This window comes from Columba livia, chromosome 2, assembly GCF_036013475.1.
Source record: "Columba livia isolate bColLiv1 breed racing homer chromosome 2, bColLiv1.pat.W.v2, whole genome shotgun sequence".
Classification (NCBI taxonomy): Eukaryota; Metazoa; Chordata; class Aves; order Columbiformes; family Columbidae; genus Columba; species Columba livia.
This window is the reverse complement of record NC_088603.1, coordinates 68,465,907-68,484,986: the sequence shown is the minus strand read 5'-3', so window position 1 is coordinate 68,484,986 and position 19,080 is coordinate 68,465,907. Positions and strand designations below refer to the sequence as shown.

Here is a 19,080-nt window from a genome sequence, read left to right as displayed (position 1 = left end):
CCCACTGGGTAATACAAGGGTGCTGTGAAATCCTGTGACTAAGCAGATGCCTTGCTGGTAGCAATCACTCCACAGCTATGCTTAGAATTCTCTAATTAAGCCTTCCTTGTCATCTGACCTGTCTGAAAAGAGGAGCTGTCTGCAAACTTAGAAGACAGATTTTGGTTTCAACCTTTCCAGGAGGCCCGGAGTTTTTCTTGGCAGGCCTGTAATCTGAGTTTAGGCCTGCTCCTGTTTTCCATACTTGCAAAGCCTCCTGCCAAGCAGACATGCTGTAAGCATAATGTGCTAGCTCTTGTATTGTACCACCCTGAAATCCCAATGAGACTGTGCTCTCCCACTGTATTCCAGGTACTATCTCACTGTGACATCTCCAACAGGTCTGGCATTTTGCAGAGGCCTTTAAATACCCTGTCAGTCCAGGATGTGTTTAGCACCTGGTTCATGTACACTGCTGCAAGGTTATGGCTAAGTGGCAATCCTGACCTTGACCACCCACACCAATGTAACTTTCATGCCCAACAAAGAACACCTACAGATTAAATTCTCTGTTCTATTAGCAAGAACGGGTGCAATTCACTGAAGCTCTTGGCATGAGAGCAAAATCTGTTAATTATTAACTCAAAGTTTTAGATATCTGCTCAGCTCTAGGGGATACAGTATAAATAAAATTTCATCCCTTCAAGTGGACAGCTGATCCCAAGAACATCTCCAGGGATCTGGCCTGCCTTTTTGTTTTGTTCTTCTGTCCAACACACATTCCACCATCTCTTCGTCCATTCAAGGCCCAGGTCAGCCTCATCTGGCAATGTTACAGGCATCTTTGAACCCTACTCAGAAGAAACTCTTATCGGTTTTCTTTGTATTACTGTCCCAGAGGCTGTATCCCATGCACACCTGGCAGATAGTTTCTAAATAGGACTTTGACCACTGTACATTTTGTGCTGTAGAATTTGGACTGCCTGGTCCAAAGAGCAAATTCATGTCTGGTGTATTAATTTCGCTGGAGTCACCCACGGGAACGAATGTAACCTACTGCTGATTAGGCACTCAGGGTGACATCGACTCCTGCATCATTGCTGACGGTGCTGGAGCTGTGTGGGGTGTAACGGGTGGCACCACGCGCCGTCCTTACCAAACGCTTTGGCGACATCTCCTGGGCAGCTGCATCCTCCGTCCTGCACAAAGAAAAGGCGACAGTGAGTGGTAGCGAGCCCACTCAGGGACAAAATGAGCACTGGTGCTCTGAGACCTGCCCCAGAATGGCCCCCTGAACAAAGGAACAGCATGTCAAGAGCTGACTGTGCTCCACTGGCACACATCATCTTGGCTGAGTTTTTAAGGAATCCATATTGTCCTTTCTATTGCTTTTCTTCTTTAGGCTCATTTACTCTACTCTATCAGTCTACTGATAATACCACTCATAACAGCAGAAATGCAAATTCCTGACTGCAATTTCCTAAATCCTATAAAGTGGAAAACAAAAACTCCTCTGATGATCTGAATCATTCCCTGACATTTTAATGAAAGGCTATGTGACGCAGAGGTATCACAAACCCCTACCTTAAACCACCAAAGACTTCTAAAATCACTTTCTCAGCAGTTTACAATCTATTAAAAGGTCACAGTGGGAGGGGTGAGGAAATATACCATCAGCTATGTTGGATTTTGATCTGATAATCTCTAAGTAAATTGGGTAACCTAATCTTTCTTAAGCGAAAATGAATCTCTCATACTCCCCATTTTTGCTATCGGTTTGATTAAGAAACAGCATTTTGAGATCTTTAACATCTTAGAACTGTGTGTTTCAGTTTCAGAGCATAGTAAAGAAGTGGCTGATCACAAGGTTTCAGTTGAGGGGAGGGAAATTATGTATGTGTGACAGGGCTATAAAAAAGGGATGGCACATAGCAGAACTCATCACTTGCTGGGGGTCTTTAGGTTTGTAAAGGTCTGAGCATCAGAGGAAAGATCCTTCTACTCTACACAGCCATTGTACCAAGAGGGCTCCCCATTCCTTTGACGCTCAGGGTCCACTACAGACTGACAACACTTATCCTGTGTTTGAAGCTACTCCCCAGACTTGTGTGGCTACTTTATTTTATCTCACCTCCCTGTTGGCACAAACACATGCCTGTGTATGACCTGCAGCTGAGCACAGGCAGACACCCCCACCATCAGCCATTCCAGAGATGGCTTTCGCAGGCAGCTGGCAGGAGAGCCGAGTGATAGAACCTTTCTGTGCACAGAAAAAGATTCAGACACAAACTAAGCAGCTGGATCCAAAAGTGAGTGGCTTTTCAAAAGGCATCCCACCGCAAATAGTGTGTGGTAGAACTTTAAAGGCTTTTATTCCCTTTACTGATAACCTCTAGCATATTATGCCTTTTGTTGAGCTAGACACCCTGGCTGTCAGCTCCAGAAAGCGGTGCTGGGTTGACAGCTGAATCTCTCCTGCTAAGGGCTATGCTTGTGCGATTCTTTCCCTCTGACAAGTCTGTCAGAGCCTGGAGGAGGCTGTGAGTGTATGTGCACGTGTCAAGGGAGAAAGACCTGAGGTAGAGAGATCTAACAATCTTCAAAGAGTAGTGTCAGGAATTTGCCTGACTCTTACTGTCTGACTGAGACAGGCTGGCTACGAATGTTCTCTGGTAGACGGGTTTCAGTCTGCTCTTATTGGGTGGCTCAGTGTCTGACTTTTATAATTAAGCCAGTTGTGGCAGTGGTGGAGGCTTCATGCTTTCAGAAGTACCATGAGGATGGAGGCCTTACTGTGTAATCATTAATCATCAGCTTCAAAAAATATCACTTTGAATGTCAACAAATTACAAAATGCTGAGCAGATTAAGAGACTTCCCAAAAGCTCATGAGTTACCATTTAAAAGGAACTGATGATGATGATTCACAGCACTTCTTTATCCATAGATGTGTCCACTGACTTCACATAAACAGGTAATTTTAATGATTCACAGAAAGGGAAACAAAAAGGGGACATACTAAGCAGTAATGCCAGAAAATCCTATATAATAAAGTTCTATGTATTAAACCACTTAATTCCATGTGAAAAATCAAGCACTCTGTCTAGAACATAAGATTGTGCTTCTGTTGCATTCAGCTAGTCCCAAGAGGGGCCTGGGTGTGGACTCAAAATGACTTGTCCAACTGGTGGGCTACTGTCATGGAGCTTGTTGCAGGCTCAGCCTTTACCTCAGAGCCCAAGGGAAATGTATGTGCACAAATACCCTGTGAATCCAGCAGAACTGGCACTATCCTGAAGTAGGCCTACTGGAAAGGTTGGCCTTGGGGCCTGTAGAGGGCATGATTCTGAGATAACTGGGTACTAAGCTGGAGGAGAGAGTAAAATAGCTTTCCAATCAACATAATTATTTCAATGTTACTAAAATAATGTTATTTTCCCCAGTCTTGTTCTCAGAACAGATAAACCATTTAACAACAAAATTTAGCCTGAGGAAAAGAAATATGGTATGGAAAACCAGTATGAACTGGTTGAATATTCAATATTATATGCAAATTATAATAAGCTTGTAACTATGATCTATATGTTTCAAGCAACCTTTATAATAATACACTGTATAACCAGCCCTTTCTACAGTATTAGCAAATATAGTATTTTTAATGCAGAAGATATATAAAGTATGTGGCATATACAGCAGTAGAAACAATACATATGGTGCTTAATTCTGAACTACATATGCTGGGTATACGTCTGTGTTGAAAGTGTTCTGCCTGGAGGAAGAGATGGTATGGCAGTAGCTGGGTGAAGAACCTCTTAGTCATCCTTTCCACTGAAAGCTGGTGGCCATCATGCAGGCAGGGTGAAGGGGAAACAGAGATCTCTGTCAAATGATAGCCAAATGAGAGAGGACACATGGAAGGCTGCTCTCCATTCCCCACATTACTGGCTTACTAGAGTACGTGACTGCCTCTCTATCCAGCAAAGTAGTTCTCTGACCTACAAGAAATAGAAACTTTATCTCAAGTAGGGCGTTTCTGAAGGAGCTCTCCTGCTAAATGGTCTCTCCACTGTAACTTGCTGCTGCAACTTGCCGAGGCCAATGGATTAGCAGGAATGAAAAATGAGACCATTGGCTCCCAGACAAATAGCATAGGAGGGAAACAGTGCCTGTAGCTTAGACAAGGCTTTCCTCTCTTCTTTCAGCGAGTCATGAAAGATTCATTTCTGAGGTGAGTTTTGAGTCTTAAAGATAATTTAGCATGAGGAAAGTAACTATTAATAGCGCAATTTCACCTCCACTTTCTCCGTGCAACTCTAGAGAGACACCAGGTGTTCACTTGGACTATCATGTTTGCCTAAAAACTGTCACCTTCTTTGTCAATGTATCAGCTCCAAAAATCATACATGACCACTTCAGCAATAAAAACATGTCTAAAATCCCAGATTGTGCTGCCATCCTAGCAGAATTCCTGGAGAATGGGATTCCAGTGTGCTGTGTTCCTTGTAGTGCCTGTACTGTGCTCAGCACCATCACTGTCTCATTCATGAGTGGGGCTCCTTTCCCTTCACACCTAAGCTGAGACAACAAAAAAGAGGAACAATTCAATGGAAGGTACTGGATGAGACAGAAGTGGATGTAAGAAAGTGCCCCAAGGGACTAACCCATATCACACCATCAGCTATAGTCTACATGAAGATAGTTGGTAGGCTTTGAATCTTTCCATATCCTTCCTGCCACTTCCATATCAATGTAATAAAAAACTATTTTCTCCTGCTGCAATGACATAGATGTGCTAATACTCTGACTTTAGGGGTCTCCTTTGGCTCAGGTAAGGTATGCCCCTTCCTGAATCTACATAATGACAGTAGTGAGACATTTTAAGGGATGCCATGCATACTTGTTGCCACTAGTCGAAATTAAATACTTAGGCTTTCTCCCACATGGTGTTTTTCCCTCAGGAGAATACCTCTTTTTTGTCATACTCTTACTCCGGCAATGACCATACAGTCACAGTATCACAGTATGTTTGGGATTGGAAGGGACCTCAAAAGATCATCTAGTCCAATCCCCCTGCTGGAGCAGGAACGCCTAGGTGAGGTCGCACAGGAACATGTCCACGCAGGTCTTGAATGTCTCCAGAGGAGGAGACTCCACAACCTCCCTGGGCAGCCTGTTCCAGTGCTCTGTCACCCTCACTGAGAAGAAGTTTTTTCTCAAATTTAAGCGGAACCTCTTGTGTTCCAGCTTGATCCCATTACCCCTTGTCCTATCATTGTTTGCCACCGAGAAGAGCCTGGCACCATCCTCATGGCACTCACCCTTTATATATTTATAAACATTAATAAGGTCCCCCCTTAGTCTCCTCCAAACTAAAGAGACCCAGCTCCCTCAGCCTTTCTTCATAAGGGAGGTGCTCCACTCCCTTAATCATCTTCGTTGCCCTACACTGGACCCTCTCCAGCAGTTCCCTGTCCTTCTTGAACTGAGGGGCCCAGAACTGGACACAATATTCCAGATGTGGTCTCACCAGGGCGGAGTAGAGGGGAAGGAGGACCTCTCTCGATCTACTAGCCACCCCCCTTCTAATACACCCCAGGATGCCATTGGCCTTCCTGGCCACAAGGGCACAGTGCTGGCTCATGGTCATTCAGTCCAGCCTTTTCTTTCTCCAATCAACATACCAATACCTCTCAGAATGCTGCAGAATTCAGGCATGATATCCTCAGCCTTGCTTTAGTCTCCTTAGCTTGGGTGACAGAGTGAAGTTGCTGTGGTGTTAGAGACCCAGCTACACCTGAAGGCCCAGATGTTGTAGCAGACAGGTATTAAATTGCCCTCCTGTGCTCCCCCTGTAATGGCTAGGGGGTTGATAGGCATGGGCTCACTGGAGCCAACATGATTTAAGCAGGTCAGGAACTGATACATCCACAAAGCAGCAAAGAAGATGAAGAATAGTACAGAACCATCTGATTTTTCAACAGTCTAAATACACACCCCCTGTTTTCTTGTAAAATCAGGATAATAACATTCCTCTGAGAGCTGCTAGAAGAAAACGATTATTGCAAAACTAGGATAAGTCTCTGAGCACTACTGTTAGAATGACACCTACAGATATCCAGCCTTCATAGTAATGAGTCAGTCTTTCATGCTCTATTGCACACATGTTCTGCTGTCTGCTATAGGCATAAACATTTGTAATACTGCCCAAGTCATAAAAATCACAGACTGCTTTTCTTTTTTTTCTGCAAAATTCAAATAGGGGAGCCATGGAAAGGAGGGAATGCATATGCGTTAACAATAAAGAGCAAAAGAGATGTGACTGTAACATATACTGGTTCTCCTGCTCCATCATATCCACAGCTCCAAGAAATACAGTCAAGCCATTTGCCTATCCACAGTTTGTTCTCCTCTCCCCTCTTTCTTCAACAACACAACACAACACAACACAACACAATACAACACAACACAACACAACACAACACATCCCCTTCCTTACACAGATACTAGTCACAACTGGTTTGAACAAATCCAGGCTTTCCAGTGATTTCACTTGGCAGTAGATCTAAAACTCAGTGTGGAGTCTCTTCTAGGACCACAGAGGTAGGCTGCTGGCTGTGAGAGTACCTGTGAGCACAGCACACTGGTTAGCCCCTGTACCTCCCTGAGTACCTCACAGCCAGCCTGCAGAGACTGTGCAAGCCTGATGCAGGCAGTGGCACACTGACTGGCTGGGTACACCTGAGCACACAGGAGCTTTGGGAGCTGCAGGCTGCAGCCTAGCTCAGTCTGAGGCCATGTGTGCAGATTTACTTTTTCTATGCGAGGTGAATCTGATCTTGCTGGTGAAGTGGAAGCTGCCATTAGCAGGCAATACAGGTACATACTCTTTTTTTCTCCAAAGGCCCATTATTCCCCCAGATCCTTGTGAGAGCATAAGTGGCTCACGTGCCAGCTGTGTTCTACAGATCCAGCTCTGAAAAACTCCTGTCCCTGCACAGAGAGCTCTGTGAAGATGCTATCTGAATCAGTCTAGCTAGTAGGGTACAGATAAGCTCATATTGTTTTACCTTGTACTCCCTTCTACTGCTTGACTGTCCTTCAGTGCCAGTCTCTGGGGAAAGCCATGTTGCATTTCACTCACTTTTCAGAAATCTTTTGTAGGAATGACTATTTGCTTCAATGTGAAAACACTATCAAGCTTCCTATTCTGTTCACATAACAGCTTACTCTATTCAGGGAGCAAGAAGCAGCTTTGCAAAGGCACAAACAGGAGTATAGGGGTCAGCTGGAGATGACAGGATAGCCTTTAACATGCAGGGTATTGGACTGTTTGATTCACCTATTCCACAACAATTTGCACAGTAGGAATCTGAGAGTAGGTGATATTTACTTACAGAGATGATATGTCCTTTCAAGCCATGTGCTGAGTCTGCACACTCAATAACAGCACTTAGCTGTGGATATCCCACCCCCGTCTTAATCCGAGTGGTACAGACGGAACCTGGACAAGAGAATGAAAGGAATAAAACATAGCCCATTAAGCTGCCAGAAGAGATACAGCTTGTTTTCTTCCTCTTGTGGAAAAAATGTGTTTCTACCAGTATTATGTTTCCCTCAGGAAGTCTCTATTGCCAGTGTTGGCTTCTCGTGGATAAAAGGAACACACAGGAACTTAAGTTTTGAAATGCTATCACACCACTTCATGGGAGCTGTAATTGAGGTGACTAATTTCCCCCCATTCTTCTGCAGGGCCACAGTTCTCAGTGTAGGTCTCATCAGTAATGCTTCCCTGTGAAGGAATTACTATATCACAAAATGTGAATCTGACTGAGTTGCCTGAAGGGAACGGGGACAGAAGGACCAGAGACCAATGTCACAATGCATAAGACTCAGCAGCAGCATTTAACACCTGAATATTTCTTCCAACAAATATATCTTTTCTACATACAGTTTTGAACATAATTCTCATGGAAAATTTGTGCTCTTATTTTCTTTATTCTATTTTTTTCTGGAGATTTTCCACAAGGGAGAGAAACCCATCTTTTGCCTAGTTCTTAAAACAGAAATATTTGATTGATTACAATAGTTGGAAATATAAGAAAATCAGCACACAGCATTTAAAAAGTGAGATAAGTAATAATCAGAAAGCTGCATAGTGTAATATTACAGGAAATACACTAGCTATATCTGATCACTTCAGTTATAGTTCAATATAGATCTTTTGGAATACCTTCTCTATTTTTCTCCTCAAATTAAAAGTCAAAATGAGGACCGCTTTTGACAGTCCAGGTCTTATATTTTAGGATAGAGACCACAAACATCTGCATTATAACAAGAATTTCAAAACAGATTCTAAACCAAATACAGTGAAATCTGGATCCCTTCATGCAGCTGATATCCAGGTATACTCAACCTACTAGTAAAGTAAGTTTCCAAAGATATTTTAAAGAACTGACAAGATGAAAACACTGAGAACTATTTCTGCAAAGTAGGAAGATTAGTTTTAAAATAATCTCCACAGGATATGCACTTATATATGTAATGCTTTATAATAAACCGCAGCCACTTTCCACAGAATGGACCATTATCTGGAAAAGAGCCTCAATATCTGATCTTCTGTGAAGAACATTTGTTACTTGTGGTTTTGCATGCTCAACTTGTACAGATCTGTTCAGGAAGATCTCCAGAGGGGGCTACACAGCATTTACTCCTATGTCCACTCCGAGGCTACAAAGTATAATATTTCTTCTTTTATATTCGGAATTTGCCTGTGACAATTGCACCAGATCTCTATTGTTTATTCTTCACCTCTTTTGCAGTATTTATTGTCATTTGCTGTCTTCTGAGTGCCACTGCAACCTTTATTACATTGTTTCCTATGCTCAAATTAATTAATTCATGAACTGTAACTATATGGCACTGTATAGTAAACGACCAGCCTGCACTGGCTGATCACAGCTATACTGTCAGTGGCACTTGTGTTAGCGAGTTTAAAATTTAGCCCACGCGTGGTGACCCCAGCTGCAGTCTATAAAGAAAACAGCAAGAGGAAGTAGCACATGAACAAATGCACAAGGGCAGGAAAGAAAAAAGGGAAGACAAGATGGCAATGTATGCCAGACGACATATTAGGGTACGGAAGGTAGGAAAAAACCTGTAAGAAGTTTAGGGTCCTCTCATTTATCCTGGGAACATTACAGTGATAGGTAGTGCATTAGTGTAAGTTTTATAGCATTAATGTAAGTATTATAGCTCCCAGGCAATAGTAACAGGTAGAGGCAATGTCATCCATACTTCACAATTAATGCCATTTCATTTTCGAAGACAGTGACAAGATGGTCAACCTCAGAACACAAATCATAAAGCTATTTAGAAAACTATCTTTCCTTGATAGAAATGGATACCTGAACACAGTATTCCTTGAGCTGGGATGATTCAGTCCCTTCTCAACAGGCTAGAAAAAGCGTTCCTAAACACAACACATTACCACAGATACTGTCAGCAACTCAGTGCTTCCAATAATAGTCATCTTTGCTGCCAGAAGATGGAATATTTAACACTTTGCAGTATGAAACACTAGCACCTTGTCCTTGTATTTCTTAAATATACTGTGTGCAAGGGCACTGTTATCTTATTGACCTTCATGGGTGTGGGCATCCCAATGGGCAAGCAAACAGCACTGGTTCATCTGGACAACTCCCCCACCAACATTACCATAAGTCACCCTTATTTCCCTGGATTTGACTTACCTGGTCCAATGCCCACTTTAATAATATCTGCTCCAGAAAGAATAAGTTCTTCTACCATCTCTCCTGTCACCACATTGCCTGCCTAGACAGAAGGAACAATATCACACACACGGGAGATTTCAAGACTACTGCAGTGAAGACTAATTATGATAATGCAGAGTTTTATCCAGAGCTTTTAAAAGTTGAACTACATAGAGTCAGAAAGAACATAGTTCACCATAATGTCCATTGTGCATGCCACACAGATTAAACAAATCATACGGGTACATTTCCGAGTCAAATGAATTTCATGATTGGTCCAGGAAAACCCTGATCCTTAGGATCTCATCAGGATATCTGCTTTGTCTGCCATCCCTCTAATCTTCACCGAGCAGCTCCCAACCACATCATCCATAACCACAGGGGCTATACAGTCAAACCTCTCCCTTACATACAGTGCAACTCTTCCACCTCTCCTGCCCTGCCTGTCCATCCTGAACAGCCTGTAGCCCTCCATTCCATCTGCCTACCTCACTTTGTGCGAAGATGGTCAGATCTTATCTAAAACCCCAACAAATCTCTTTCTTTTTCCAGATTTAGTATTTTGAGTAATGAAATAATAACAAACGTTTTTATTTCTGCCATTTTGTACTTTGGTGCCAAAACTGGTATGTACATCCAAACTACATAAATAAGGGTATTTATACTATATACATTAATTGGTTGTAAAGATGCCAAAGATGAAAGAAAGGGGTTTGTTTCCCTCTGCACAAACTTTGGAGAGATGTAGAAGGCATGCTGTTTATGGTAAGATCTGAGAAAGAAGTCCTGAATTGTTTTGTGCTCTTTACCACGTTTTTCCTTGCACTTCCATAGCCCTTCTCCTCCTCTGGCCTTCATCCTCGATACCTTTCTTGAAAGTGATGCCAGCCCTTTCACCCTTTGTTTTGCTCCTTCAAGTCATCAATTTCTTCTGTTGGCCCTCCACACCCCTAATCAACTTCTTAGTCTTTGTGTGCCTTCATCCAAGACAGAATTTATATTTCTTGAACCTGAAGGAATGACAACTGTCCGTAACTGGGACAAATGAGTTCTCACCAGGGCTTTGCACAATTCTTGCCTTTCCTATGGAAATATCTTGCCTAACACACAAGAATGCATTTGTCTGTATCACACTGGTGGGTTGCAGTCACCCTGTGATCTATTCATGCCTCCAGGAACATGTGCCTACTCTCACATTTCCAAACTGGAGCAGAAACTCCCCCCTGACATTGTGTTACCTGTTTCTGCCCTGCAGTTTTTCTTGAATGCTTTATTGATGTAGGGGCCATCTCTTCTATCAGGGCTTCAACCAGTAAGGAGTATAATGGCTATAGAAACACACCATGAGATACAGCTTCTTCTGGCTCACAGATGTCATGAAATCCAGAATATGATGTGGACAAGGAAACCTACATTTCTTGAACCATGGTTTTCTGCAATCTAAATTCAAAAGACCTCACCATGAACTTCACTGTTTCATACATTTGACAGCATCAAAGCATGAAGGGTGGAATCTGAGAGATGTGTTAAGGAGGCTTTCACCCATCAGTAACCTGCTGGAGTACAGCTCCATGCTTTTACGACCAGGAGATCCAGCCCGCCACTAGCCAGGAAAGCAACGGACACACTGTGTAGGTGGGTTTTCAACAGGAAGCTGATGGTGTCAGTCTTGTCAATTTAGCAATGCATATCTGCCTCCTAGGAAAGGTCATAACCACAGCTGGCATTAACTGAGCTTCCATTTTGGAAGTTTGATTGCAGAAAGTGTCAAATCAGCTCATTTGTCACTGAAAAAGCTCCAAGAGATGAAATATTGGTGGGTCAGTGTGATGCAGTTAGTGTCACTGCTGTCTGTCGGGATCAGCTTTAACCTGATCTGTGTGAATACAGGTCTCAGAGTTTTTACATGAAGTATGGAAGCATTTAGAGAATAGGAAGGTTGTTGCTGATCATGCTGATGTGGGCGTGGAGCTGGCTGGCTAGGTGGCCATCCAACACTGAAAGGCAAATGCATCTCTCTAAGAGTCCCTATGTGCCTGCAAGATAGCTGCAAAGAAGGACTGAAGATTTCTGCTTTTTATGAGTTCACCTGAAACCACCTGAGTGCATGGGGGGACGGGGTGGGGGATGGGGAGAGGGGAGAGAGGAGAAAAGTGAGAGGAGAGGTTGTGTTGGACCTACAATGATCATCTAATCTAACTGCCTGACCACTTGAGGGCTGACTAGAGGTTAAAGCAAGGTGTTCAGGGCGTTGCCCAGATACCTCTTAAACACTGACAGGCTTGAGGCATTAACCACCTATAAAGGAAACCTGTTCCAGGGTTTGACCACCTTCTCAGTAAAGAAATGCTTCTGATTGTCAAGTTGGAACTTCCCCTGACTGATGCAGCTTTGAGCCATTCCCACACATCCTGGCACTGGATCCCAAGGAGAAGAGCCCAGCACCCCCCTCTCCACTTCTCCTCCTCAGGAAGCTGGAGAGAGCAACGAGATCATGCTTCAACCTCCTCTCCAAGCTGGACAAGCCCAGTGTCCTCAGCCACTCCTCAGAGGACATGCCTTCCAGCCCCTTCCCCAGCTTTGCTGCTCTCCTCTGGACACATTCACATCCTTCTGAAATGGTGGGGCCCAGAACTGCACACAGTGCTCAAGGTGAGGCCGCACCAACACTGAATCCAGCAGGACAATCACCTCTTTGGCCAGCTGGTGATGCTGTGTTTGATGCACCCCAGGATGGAGTTTGCCAGCCTGGCTGCCAGGGCACACCTGCCAACTCACACTGTCCCTGCTGTCACCCAGCACCCCCAGGTCCCCTTCTGCAGGGCTGTTCTCCAGCCACTCCTCTCCCAATTTATACTGGTGCACAGCGTTACTTCATCCCAGGTGCAGAATGTGGCATTTGTTCTGGTTCAGTTTCATGTCACTGATGATTGCCCAATGCTCCAATCTCTTCAGATCCCTCTGCAAGGCTTCTTATCCCTCAAAAGAGTCAACAGCACCTGCCAGTTTGGTATCATCAGCAAACTTGCTAATGGTGCACTCAACTCCTGCCCCGAGATCTTTGATGAAAATACTGAACAGATCTGGCCCTGGAATTGGGCCCTGAGGAACACCGCTTGTGACCAGTCACCAGCAAGATGTAGCCCCACTCACTACAACCCTTCAAGCTCTGCCCTTCAGCCAGTGCATCGTCTACCTGCTCATCCCACCGCCGGACAACTTGTCCAGAAGGATGCTGTGAGGGATAGTATCAAAAGCCTCACTAAAATCCAGCAAAATTACACCCATCACCTCCCCTTCATCTACTAGGCAGGTGACTTTATTGTAGAAGGACATGAAACAGGACTTTCCTTTTGTGAACTTGTGTTGACTATGCCTGAATATTGCACTGTTCTTTAAATGTCTTTCAACAGCACTCAGTATGATCTTCTCCATAATTTTTCCAGCTACTTGGGTTAGACCAAAAGGTCTGCAGTTTCCTGGGTCTTCCCTCATGCCCTTCTTGGAAATCTGAATAATGCTGACTAGCTTTCTGTCAGCAGAGACCTCCCGACACTCCCAAGACCTTTGGTAGGTGACTAAGAAGGGTCCTGCTGTAACATCTGCTAGCTCCTTCAGTACTTTGGGATTAATCCCATCAGACCCATCATCAGACATTTGAAAACCAAGTTTGGTTTGGATTTCAGCTTTGTGGCCTGTCTCATGTTTACAGCATGTTCCTAACTAGAAAAACTGCACAAAATAAACCTGCATGAAATACAAGTCTAGTTGCCCACATTACCCGTTTTGCACTTGTGCTGAGATGGGCTATTCATTTGTGGAGATCTGAATTTAGGATCTAGATGTGTTTAGCAAACGTCTTACATAATGACATTCTGGGACTTATTAAGTGTTTGTAGTAGCACTGATGTGGGCAGAGCAGGAGGCAAATCCTAAAATCCTTAATATTTTTATATTTTTTTATTGAAACAAAACTCCCGCTGAAGTCAACAAGATGTACTCAGGGAATGCTGGGCAAGGCCTATTCTCCACTTACTGATTTTTGGCTCCTATTTCACCACTTATTTATTTTTAACAAATTTTACTTCCCTCTTTTATTAGCCTGAAATGGCTGATAAGCCACCACCTGAGGCACTTATAAAAACAATGATACTGTCAGGCAGCAATTTGTGGTCTATGACACAGGACCACTTAACTTTGCTCAAAACTGCATGATATTGATTTAAAATAAAATAAAATAGAACAGTCGGGAAATAAGGAATATATAATAGGTACAGTGTTTCCAGCTAAGTGCTGCTTCCTTTCCGCTCAGTGGCAATTTGTTATACTAAGTGTTGTACACTCCAAGGTGGGGTGACAGTGAGCATGCTGCTTACAACACTAAGGAAGCATTTTATATCTGAAAGGCAGATGACTACCTGTGCAGTATGATACTCAGTGCATTACAACTTGATGAAATACTGGAGTTCATGCAACAGATTCATAAATAGGACCTAACAAGTATTCAAGTCAGTGGCTCCACAAGATTTGGGATCAAATATGTATTTAACTTAAACAGTAGTGTCTTCTGATTAGCAGAGCACAGTGGGTTGTCAAACTGTCTCTTCAGAAATGCTAACTAGACGTTTAATGTTAAGTTACTGCTAAAGAATGCTGGAACTGCATATGTTGATTCAAAATGCTCATCCGAGCAGGGAAAAGCACTTATGTCCCCAGCATACATTTTTTTCCTGGAACGCATGTACGCACATCAGTGGTTTCTGTCTTCCTGAATCTGCAGATCCTTAACAAATTTTCAGGGAAAATGTGGAGCTCTACATAGCAGACTTCAACCTGCTGATGCCAGGCTTGCTTCTTTTAGGTACCTTTTCCAGACCTCAGAGAGGACAAAAAACACTGCGAGAGAAACACAGCTATCTGTGTGTGAAGAGACCCTAGTATGACAGCTGAAGAGCAGGGAAAGCTGTTTTCTCACATCCAGCTGAGCTGTACTTGCACTGAAAGAAATGCTTGCTTTACATTGATGCCTGTATGACAGCTAAATAGAGGCAAAAGGGCTTTTGAAAGCCCCACGTGTAAGGTAAAACCAGATTACATCAACTAAAAAAAAATCTGAGAAGGTGAATACAGAAAGACTGAGACTACAGAGATGAAACCCCGTTAAAGTTAACTAAGATCATAAAGCAAGTAAAGTAATTGGAACTTGTACAAAGAAGATGGACAATATTGCAGACAATACATTTTGTAGTGTATTTGGGCAAGCAGTCAAGGAACACAGTAATTGTTGGCAGTACTGCATTAGTGAAAACTATGTTCATCTTAATGATGAGCCCAGATACCAATGCATTTCCAATTTGCTGCAGAGCTGGCTTTCTTGCAAGAGATATACCCCTGTAACTACCTTACTGCTAATCTAACTTTGCTACCCTTGGTAGTAAAATAACAGCATCAGTAAGAACAGAAAAGTCCCTGCAGCTCAGGTAAACTACGATGCTTTCAAGGCAGTCAGTTATTAGGGGCCACAACAAATCACCCTGGCTGCGGGCTGGCCTTACACACTCAGGGTGACATTCAGCTGTACCACTTGAGGTTTCAAGTGAAAGTCACCCTGGTACACCCCGGCATTATCCAGGGTGACTGAACTGTGGGTCAATCCTGAGGGAAGTCCTGAGCTCAGAAAAGTCAAAGGGAGTTTCACTACTGACTTCAATGGGATCAAGATTTCATCTAGCAGGAATATAAAAGCTTCAGCTTCTCTGACAGAGATGCAAAAATCAGTGAACACAGTAGGGCAGTGCCTCTGAATTTCAGTCAGACATTTGATACTGTGCCTCATAAAAGCCTGCTATAAATATCGACTCACACTGACTAAGACAGGAACACTGCTGCACTGATTGAAAGCTGCTGGCAAATGGCAATGGATCAAGCTGGGGAGAAGTGTCTGTGATAACAGTTCTCAAACTTTCCTCTTGTATCCTAAAGGAAAGCACAGTCTGTGCCTCCACACTAAAAGGAACACTGCCAAAGGACACTTCCCACCCACCAAAGCAAGAGGTACTTTACCGTAAGACGGAGAAATAATGCCCTTTGTGAGGCTGAGCCATACCAAGTGGATGTTTGCACTTAGCATTGTGCCTGACCCAAGACAGCCTCAGCAGCATCACTGTCTTCTCCCCTGAGATCCCAGCTGACTCCTGCTCTGAGACCCAGCAAGGGTGGACATGCCATGCCTGCACTGACGGCTGCTTGTTCCAGATACAAACTGGGAGCAGTCTACATCGCTTTCTCTGACTGAATTTTGCCTCCAATAAGCCCCTGAGAAGTTCTGCTACTGACTTCAAGAGGAGCAACAGTTTCTGGCCATTGCTGTTCTCCTCTGCTCCTACCTTGCGATTCTGCTTGCCTTCCTCTCTGGCCCACATCTTGTGGGCACTACTGCATCTGCAAGTGTGCTCCCTCCCCAGTCTTTTCCTTTCTGCCATACTCCCTGCTCCCTTCTCTTGGGCTTCTTCTGTATAATGAACAGAGAACACTACAAAAAGAAAAATTCAGGATAAAAACTTGGGAAAGCTTGCTGGCAAAGATATCTCACCTTGCTAAAAAGGAAACAGAAGAACCCTAATGTCTGCAATTACACTAATAAACAAGGACTATGCTTACTGTAATATAGAGGATCTGACCCTCTGTCATGAAGGTGAACTGAATTTTGCTTTAGACTTCAGTGAGTAGGCACAACCCAAGCACATAATGATGTACCACAACAAAACACCCCACCATTACTCTTGATTCTGGGAGGCAGTGCTGCATTGGTGAGACACTTGGGAGACTTGAATACTGCTTCTTCCTCCATCCTTCATGTAATGAGTGGTTTGAGGCAAATCATGTTGTACCGTTCTGCTCTTGTTTGTCTTTCCTATCCTTTGTGTTCCACAGAGAAACTGATCTTTGTAAATTAATATGAAAGGCAGGAGTGAAAAGAGCTCGCGTCAGAGCCAGGCAGAAGGAAATAGTAATGTGATTATAAAAGCAAATATTTTTAAAGGCAAAAACATGCATTTGTAATGTTGTTACACAAGAGATATCCTCCATCTGCACTGGAGCATGAGCCACAGAGTACTACGTTAATCACAGTTGCTTTGCACATCACCTTTCAGCCTCAGAGCTGAACCCATTACATGGCCCCTGCAAATACATGTTCCCTGAGACCCGGGGTTGGGTTACTGTTATGTACTGCACTGTAGCTGACTGTGGAATGAATGGTCATGCTGAGGAAAGCAAACAAGACAGCCTGCAAGGTCCTGGAGATCACTTTGAGCTATAAGAAAGCTCCTTTATTTTTATACCTTCTATTTAACTGTTAATCCGTTTGTTTGAAAGACACAACAGCAGAGAACACACTGCAGGCATAGCACAGAGACATCAAAGAGGACAGAACAGGTAGAAGCAGGACATGTCTTCCAGAGTATCATAAAAAGAAGCCTAGATGAGCTCCTGCATTTCAGCCAGGAATAGCTTCAAAAGGCCATTTTGGCACACATTGTAAAGTAAGCCCATTTGGAGGCGGGGTAGAGGTGTGTGTCCCTAGCTGAATCAGACTTTCAGGGACCACACAGACTTTGAAGGCTTTGGAAAATAAAAGGTTTTTGAACACCCCAAGTTTATTAGCATGCTTTTAGGAATGGAAATTATCCCCGCACAGGAGACAAAAAATATAAGCCATACTAAACCATGCTAAGAGAAAGGAGCTACAATCAGAGAAGGCAACTGAACAGATCAGGTATGTGTGTTCAAACAGGTGGTACTGTCAGGACAATAAGACTTGAAGTAATGATAACGTTAGTCACTGAAGCAGAGAAACTAAGTAGGTAGCTTAACAGATATGGGAGGTGGATGAGACTGGCTTAAGGACCTTGGACTAAAATCTGCACTTGATACCTGACTTTGACATTGACCTCCTGTACCTTCTGGGCAATTAATCTTAACCAGCTGAGTTCCCTCTTCAGTCAGCAAAGTCAGCACTCTGTGGGGAGGTGGAGGAGGGTATGACACACAATTTTCTTTCCACTCCTGATAGAGAAGATTATTTTTTTATAAATTTTTTTAACTATGTGGTTTAAGCTCCCTTACTCCCACAACTCTTCAAGCCAAATACACTGGAGTAATCATATCACTAGGGACAACACTTCTGATCCAAAGCAAAGAAACAGCTCCTTCCCTCACTGCAGTGAACATGGAGCAGGAAGCTCAAAAAGCCCACATCTATCATTTCACACTTCCAAAAGCTCTCCCCAAAGCCACAGGAAATATGGCCATACCAAAAAGATTCTCATGTCTGCTGGGAGGTGTTGAAGGATGCCTATTAACTATCCTATGGAAACCCAGAACTCCACAGGCATTCCAGCCCACTGCCATTTTCCAGTGCACCATCATTAAGAGGCAAGAACACCACCTTCCTCCAGCACGGAAGGAAGGAACATAGTCTCCCCTGAGCTGCTTGAATGTGCAGTTTTCTACTGAACCAAGTCAGAGCAGGCATTTATGACCACTTACACTCCACATTTATTTTACATATGCGAAGCTTTGTGCCTGGAACGAAAGAGTGAGAAAGTGTTGCTTAAACACATGATTTTTTGCTGCACTGGCTTGAAGAAAGGCTGGTAGTCTCATTAAGAATCTGCTGCCTGATTAAGAATTTCTGCTGTGCTCACAGAAACAAATTCAGACTCATTTCTTCAAGGGCCCTGGGAAACAAGTCAGAGCAGTAGGGCTCTACTGCAAGGAGTCCCGTGTGCCAATGCAAACACCCTACTCTCAGTGCAAAAGGGCTGAAGGAAGTGCGGCATTAGTGCTGTGAGAAGTGACAGTAACATCACAGAAGGGGATGAAAAGCCCCTGCATTGACTGTTTTGCTCCCTGACGACCCCATCCACAATTGCACAAGACCCCTACAATTCTTATCACAGGCAAAGATTAGTCTATATTCAGCTGTCTTTCATAGTGATCTAATAGACGGAAAAAGTCATTTGCCTCAATTGGACAGAAATGTTGGTGCATTCCCACAGCAAACCTCAGCTTGGAATCACCAAAATAAACCTACACACTTTATGATTAGAGGTCACATCTGCTGTGGGAAAGACGATGTGAGCAGGAAAAAAATTGGATCCACCCACTCTGTCATGCCCACATCGAAGTGCTGTATCAGAGCACACAGTGAACATGCCCAGATAAATTATCAGCAACGGAAGACTGACAATGCCAATATGTTATTAAACAGTCATCATTTAGCTCAAAGTCAACATCTTGCTGGACTGAAATGGCAGATGAATAGAGCT

General features: G+C 43.5%; 1 protein-coding gene across 2 annotated transcripts in view; it reads right to left on the bottom strand.

The window, feature by feature from the left end:
- The window catches only part of GMPR (guanosine monophosphate reductase), a 47,858-nt gene that overhangs the window by 20,471 nt on the left and 8,307 nt on the right, over nucleotides 1-19,080 (bottom strand). For both annotated transcript variants that reach the window (XM_065052384.1, XM_065052383.1), the window contains 3 exons: nucleotides 9,728-9,809; nucleotides 7,373-7,479; nucleotides 1,136-1,178 (listed from right to left, as the gene is read on the bottom strand). In XM_065052384.1, the coding sequence (XP_064908456.1) occupies nucleotides 1,136-1,178; nucleotides 7,373-7,479; nucleotides 9,728-9,809 (232 nt within the window). The remainder of the gene's footprint in view (nucleotides 1-1,135; nucleotides 1,179-7,372; nucleotides 7,480-9,727; nucleotides 9,810-19,080) is intronic.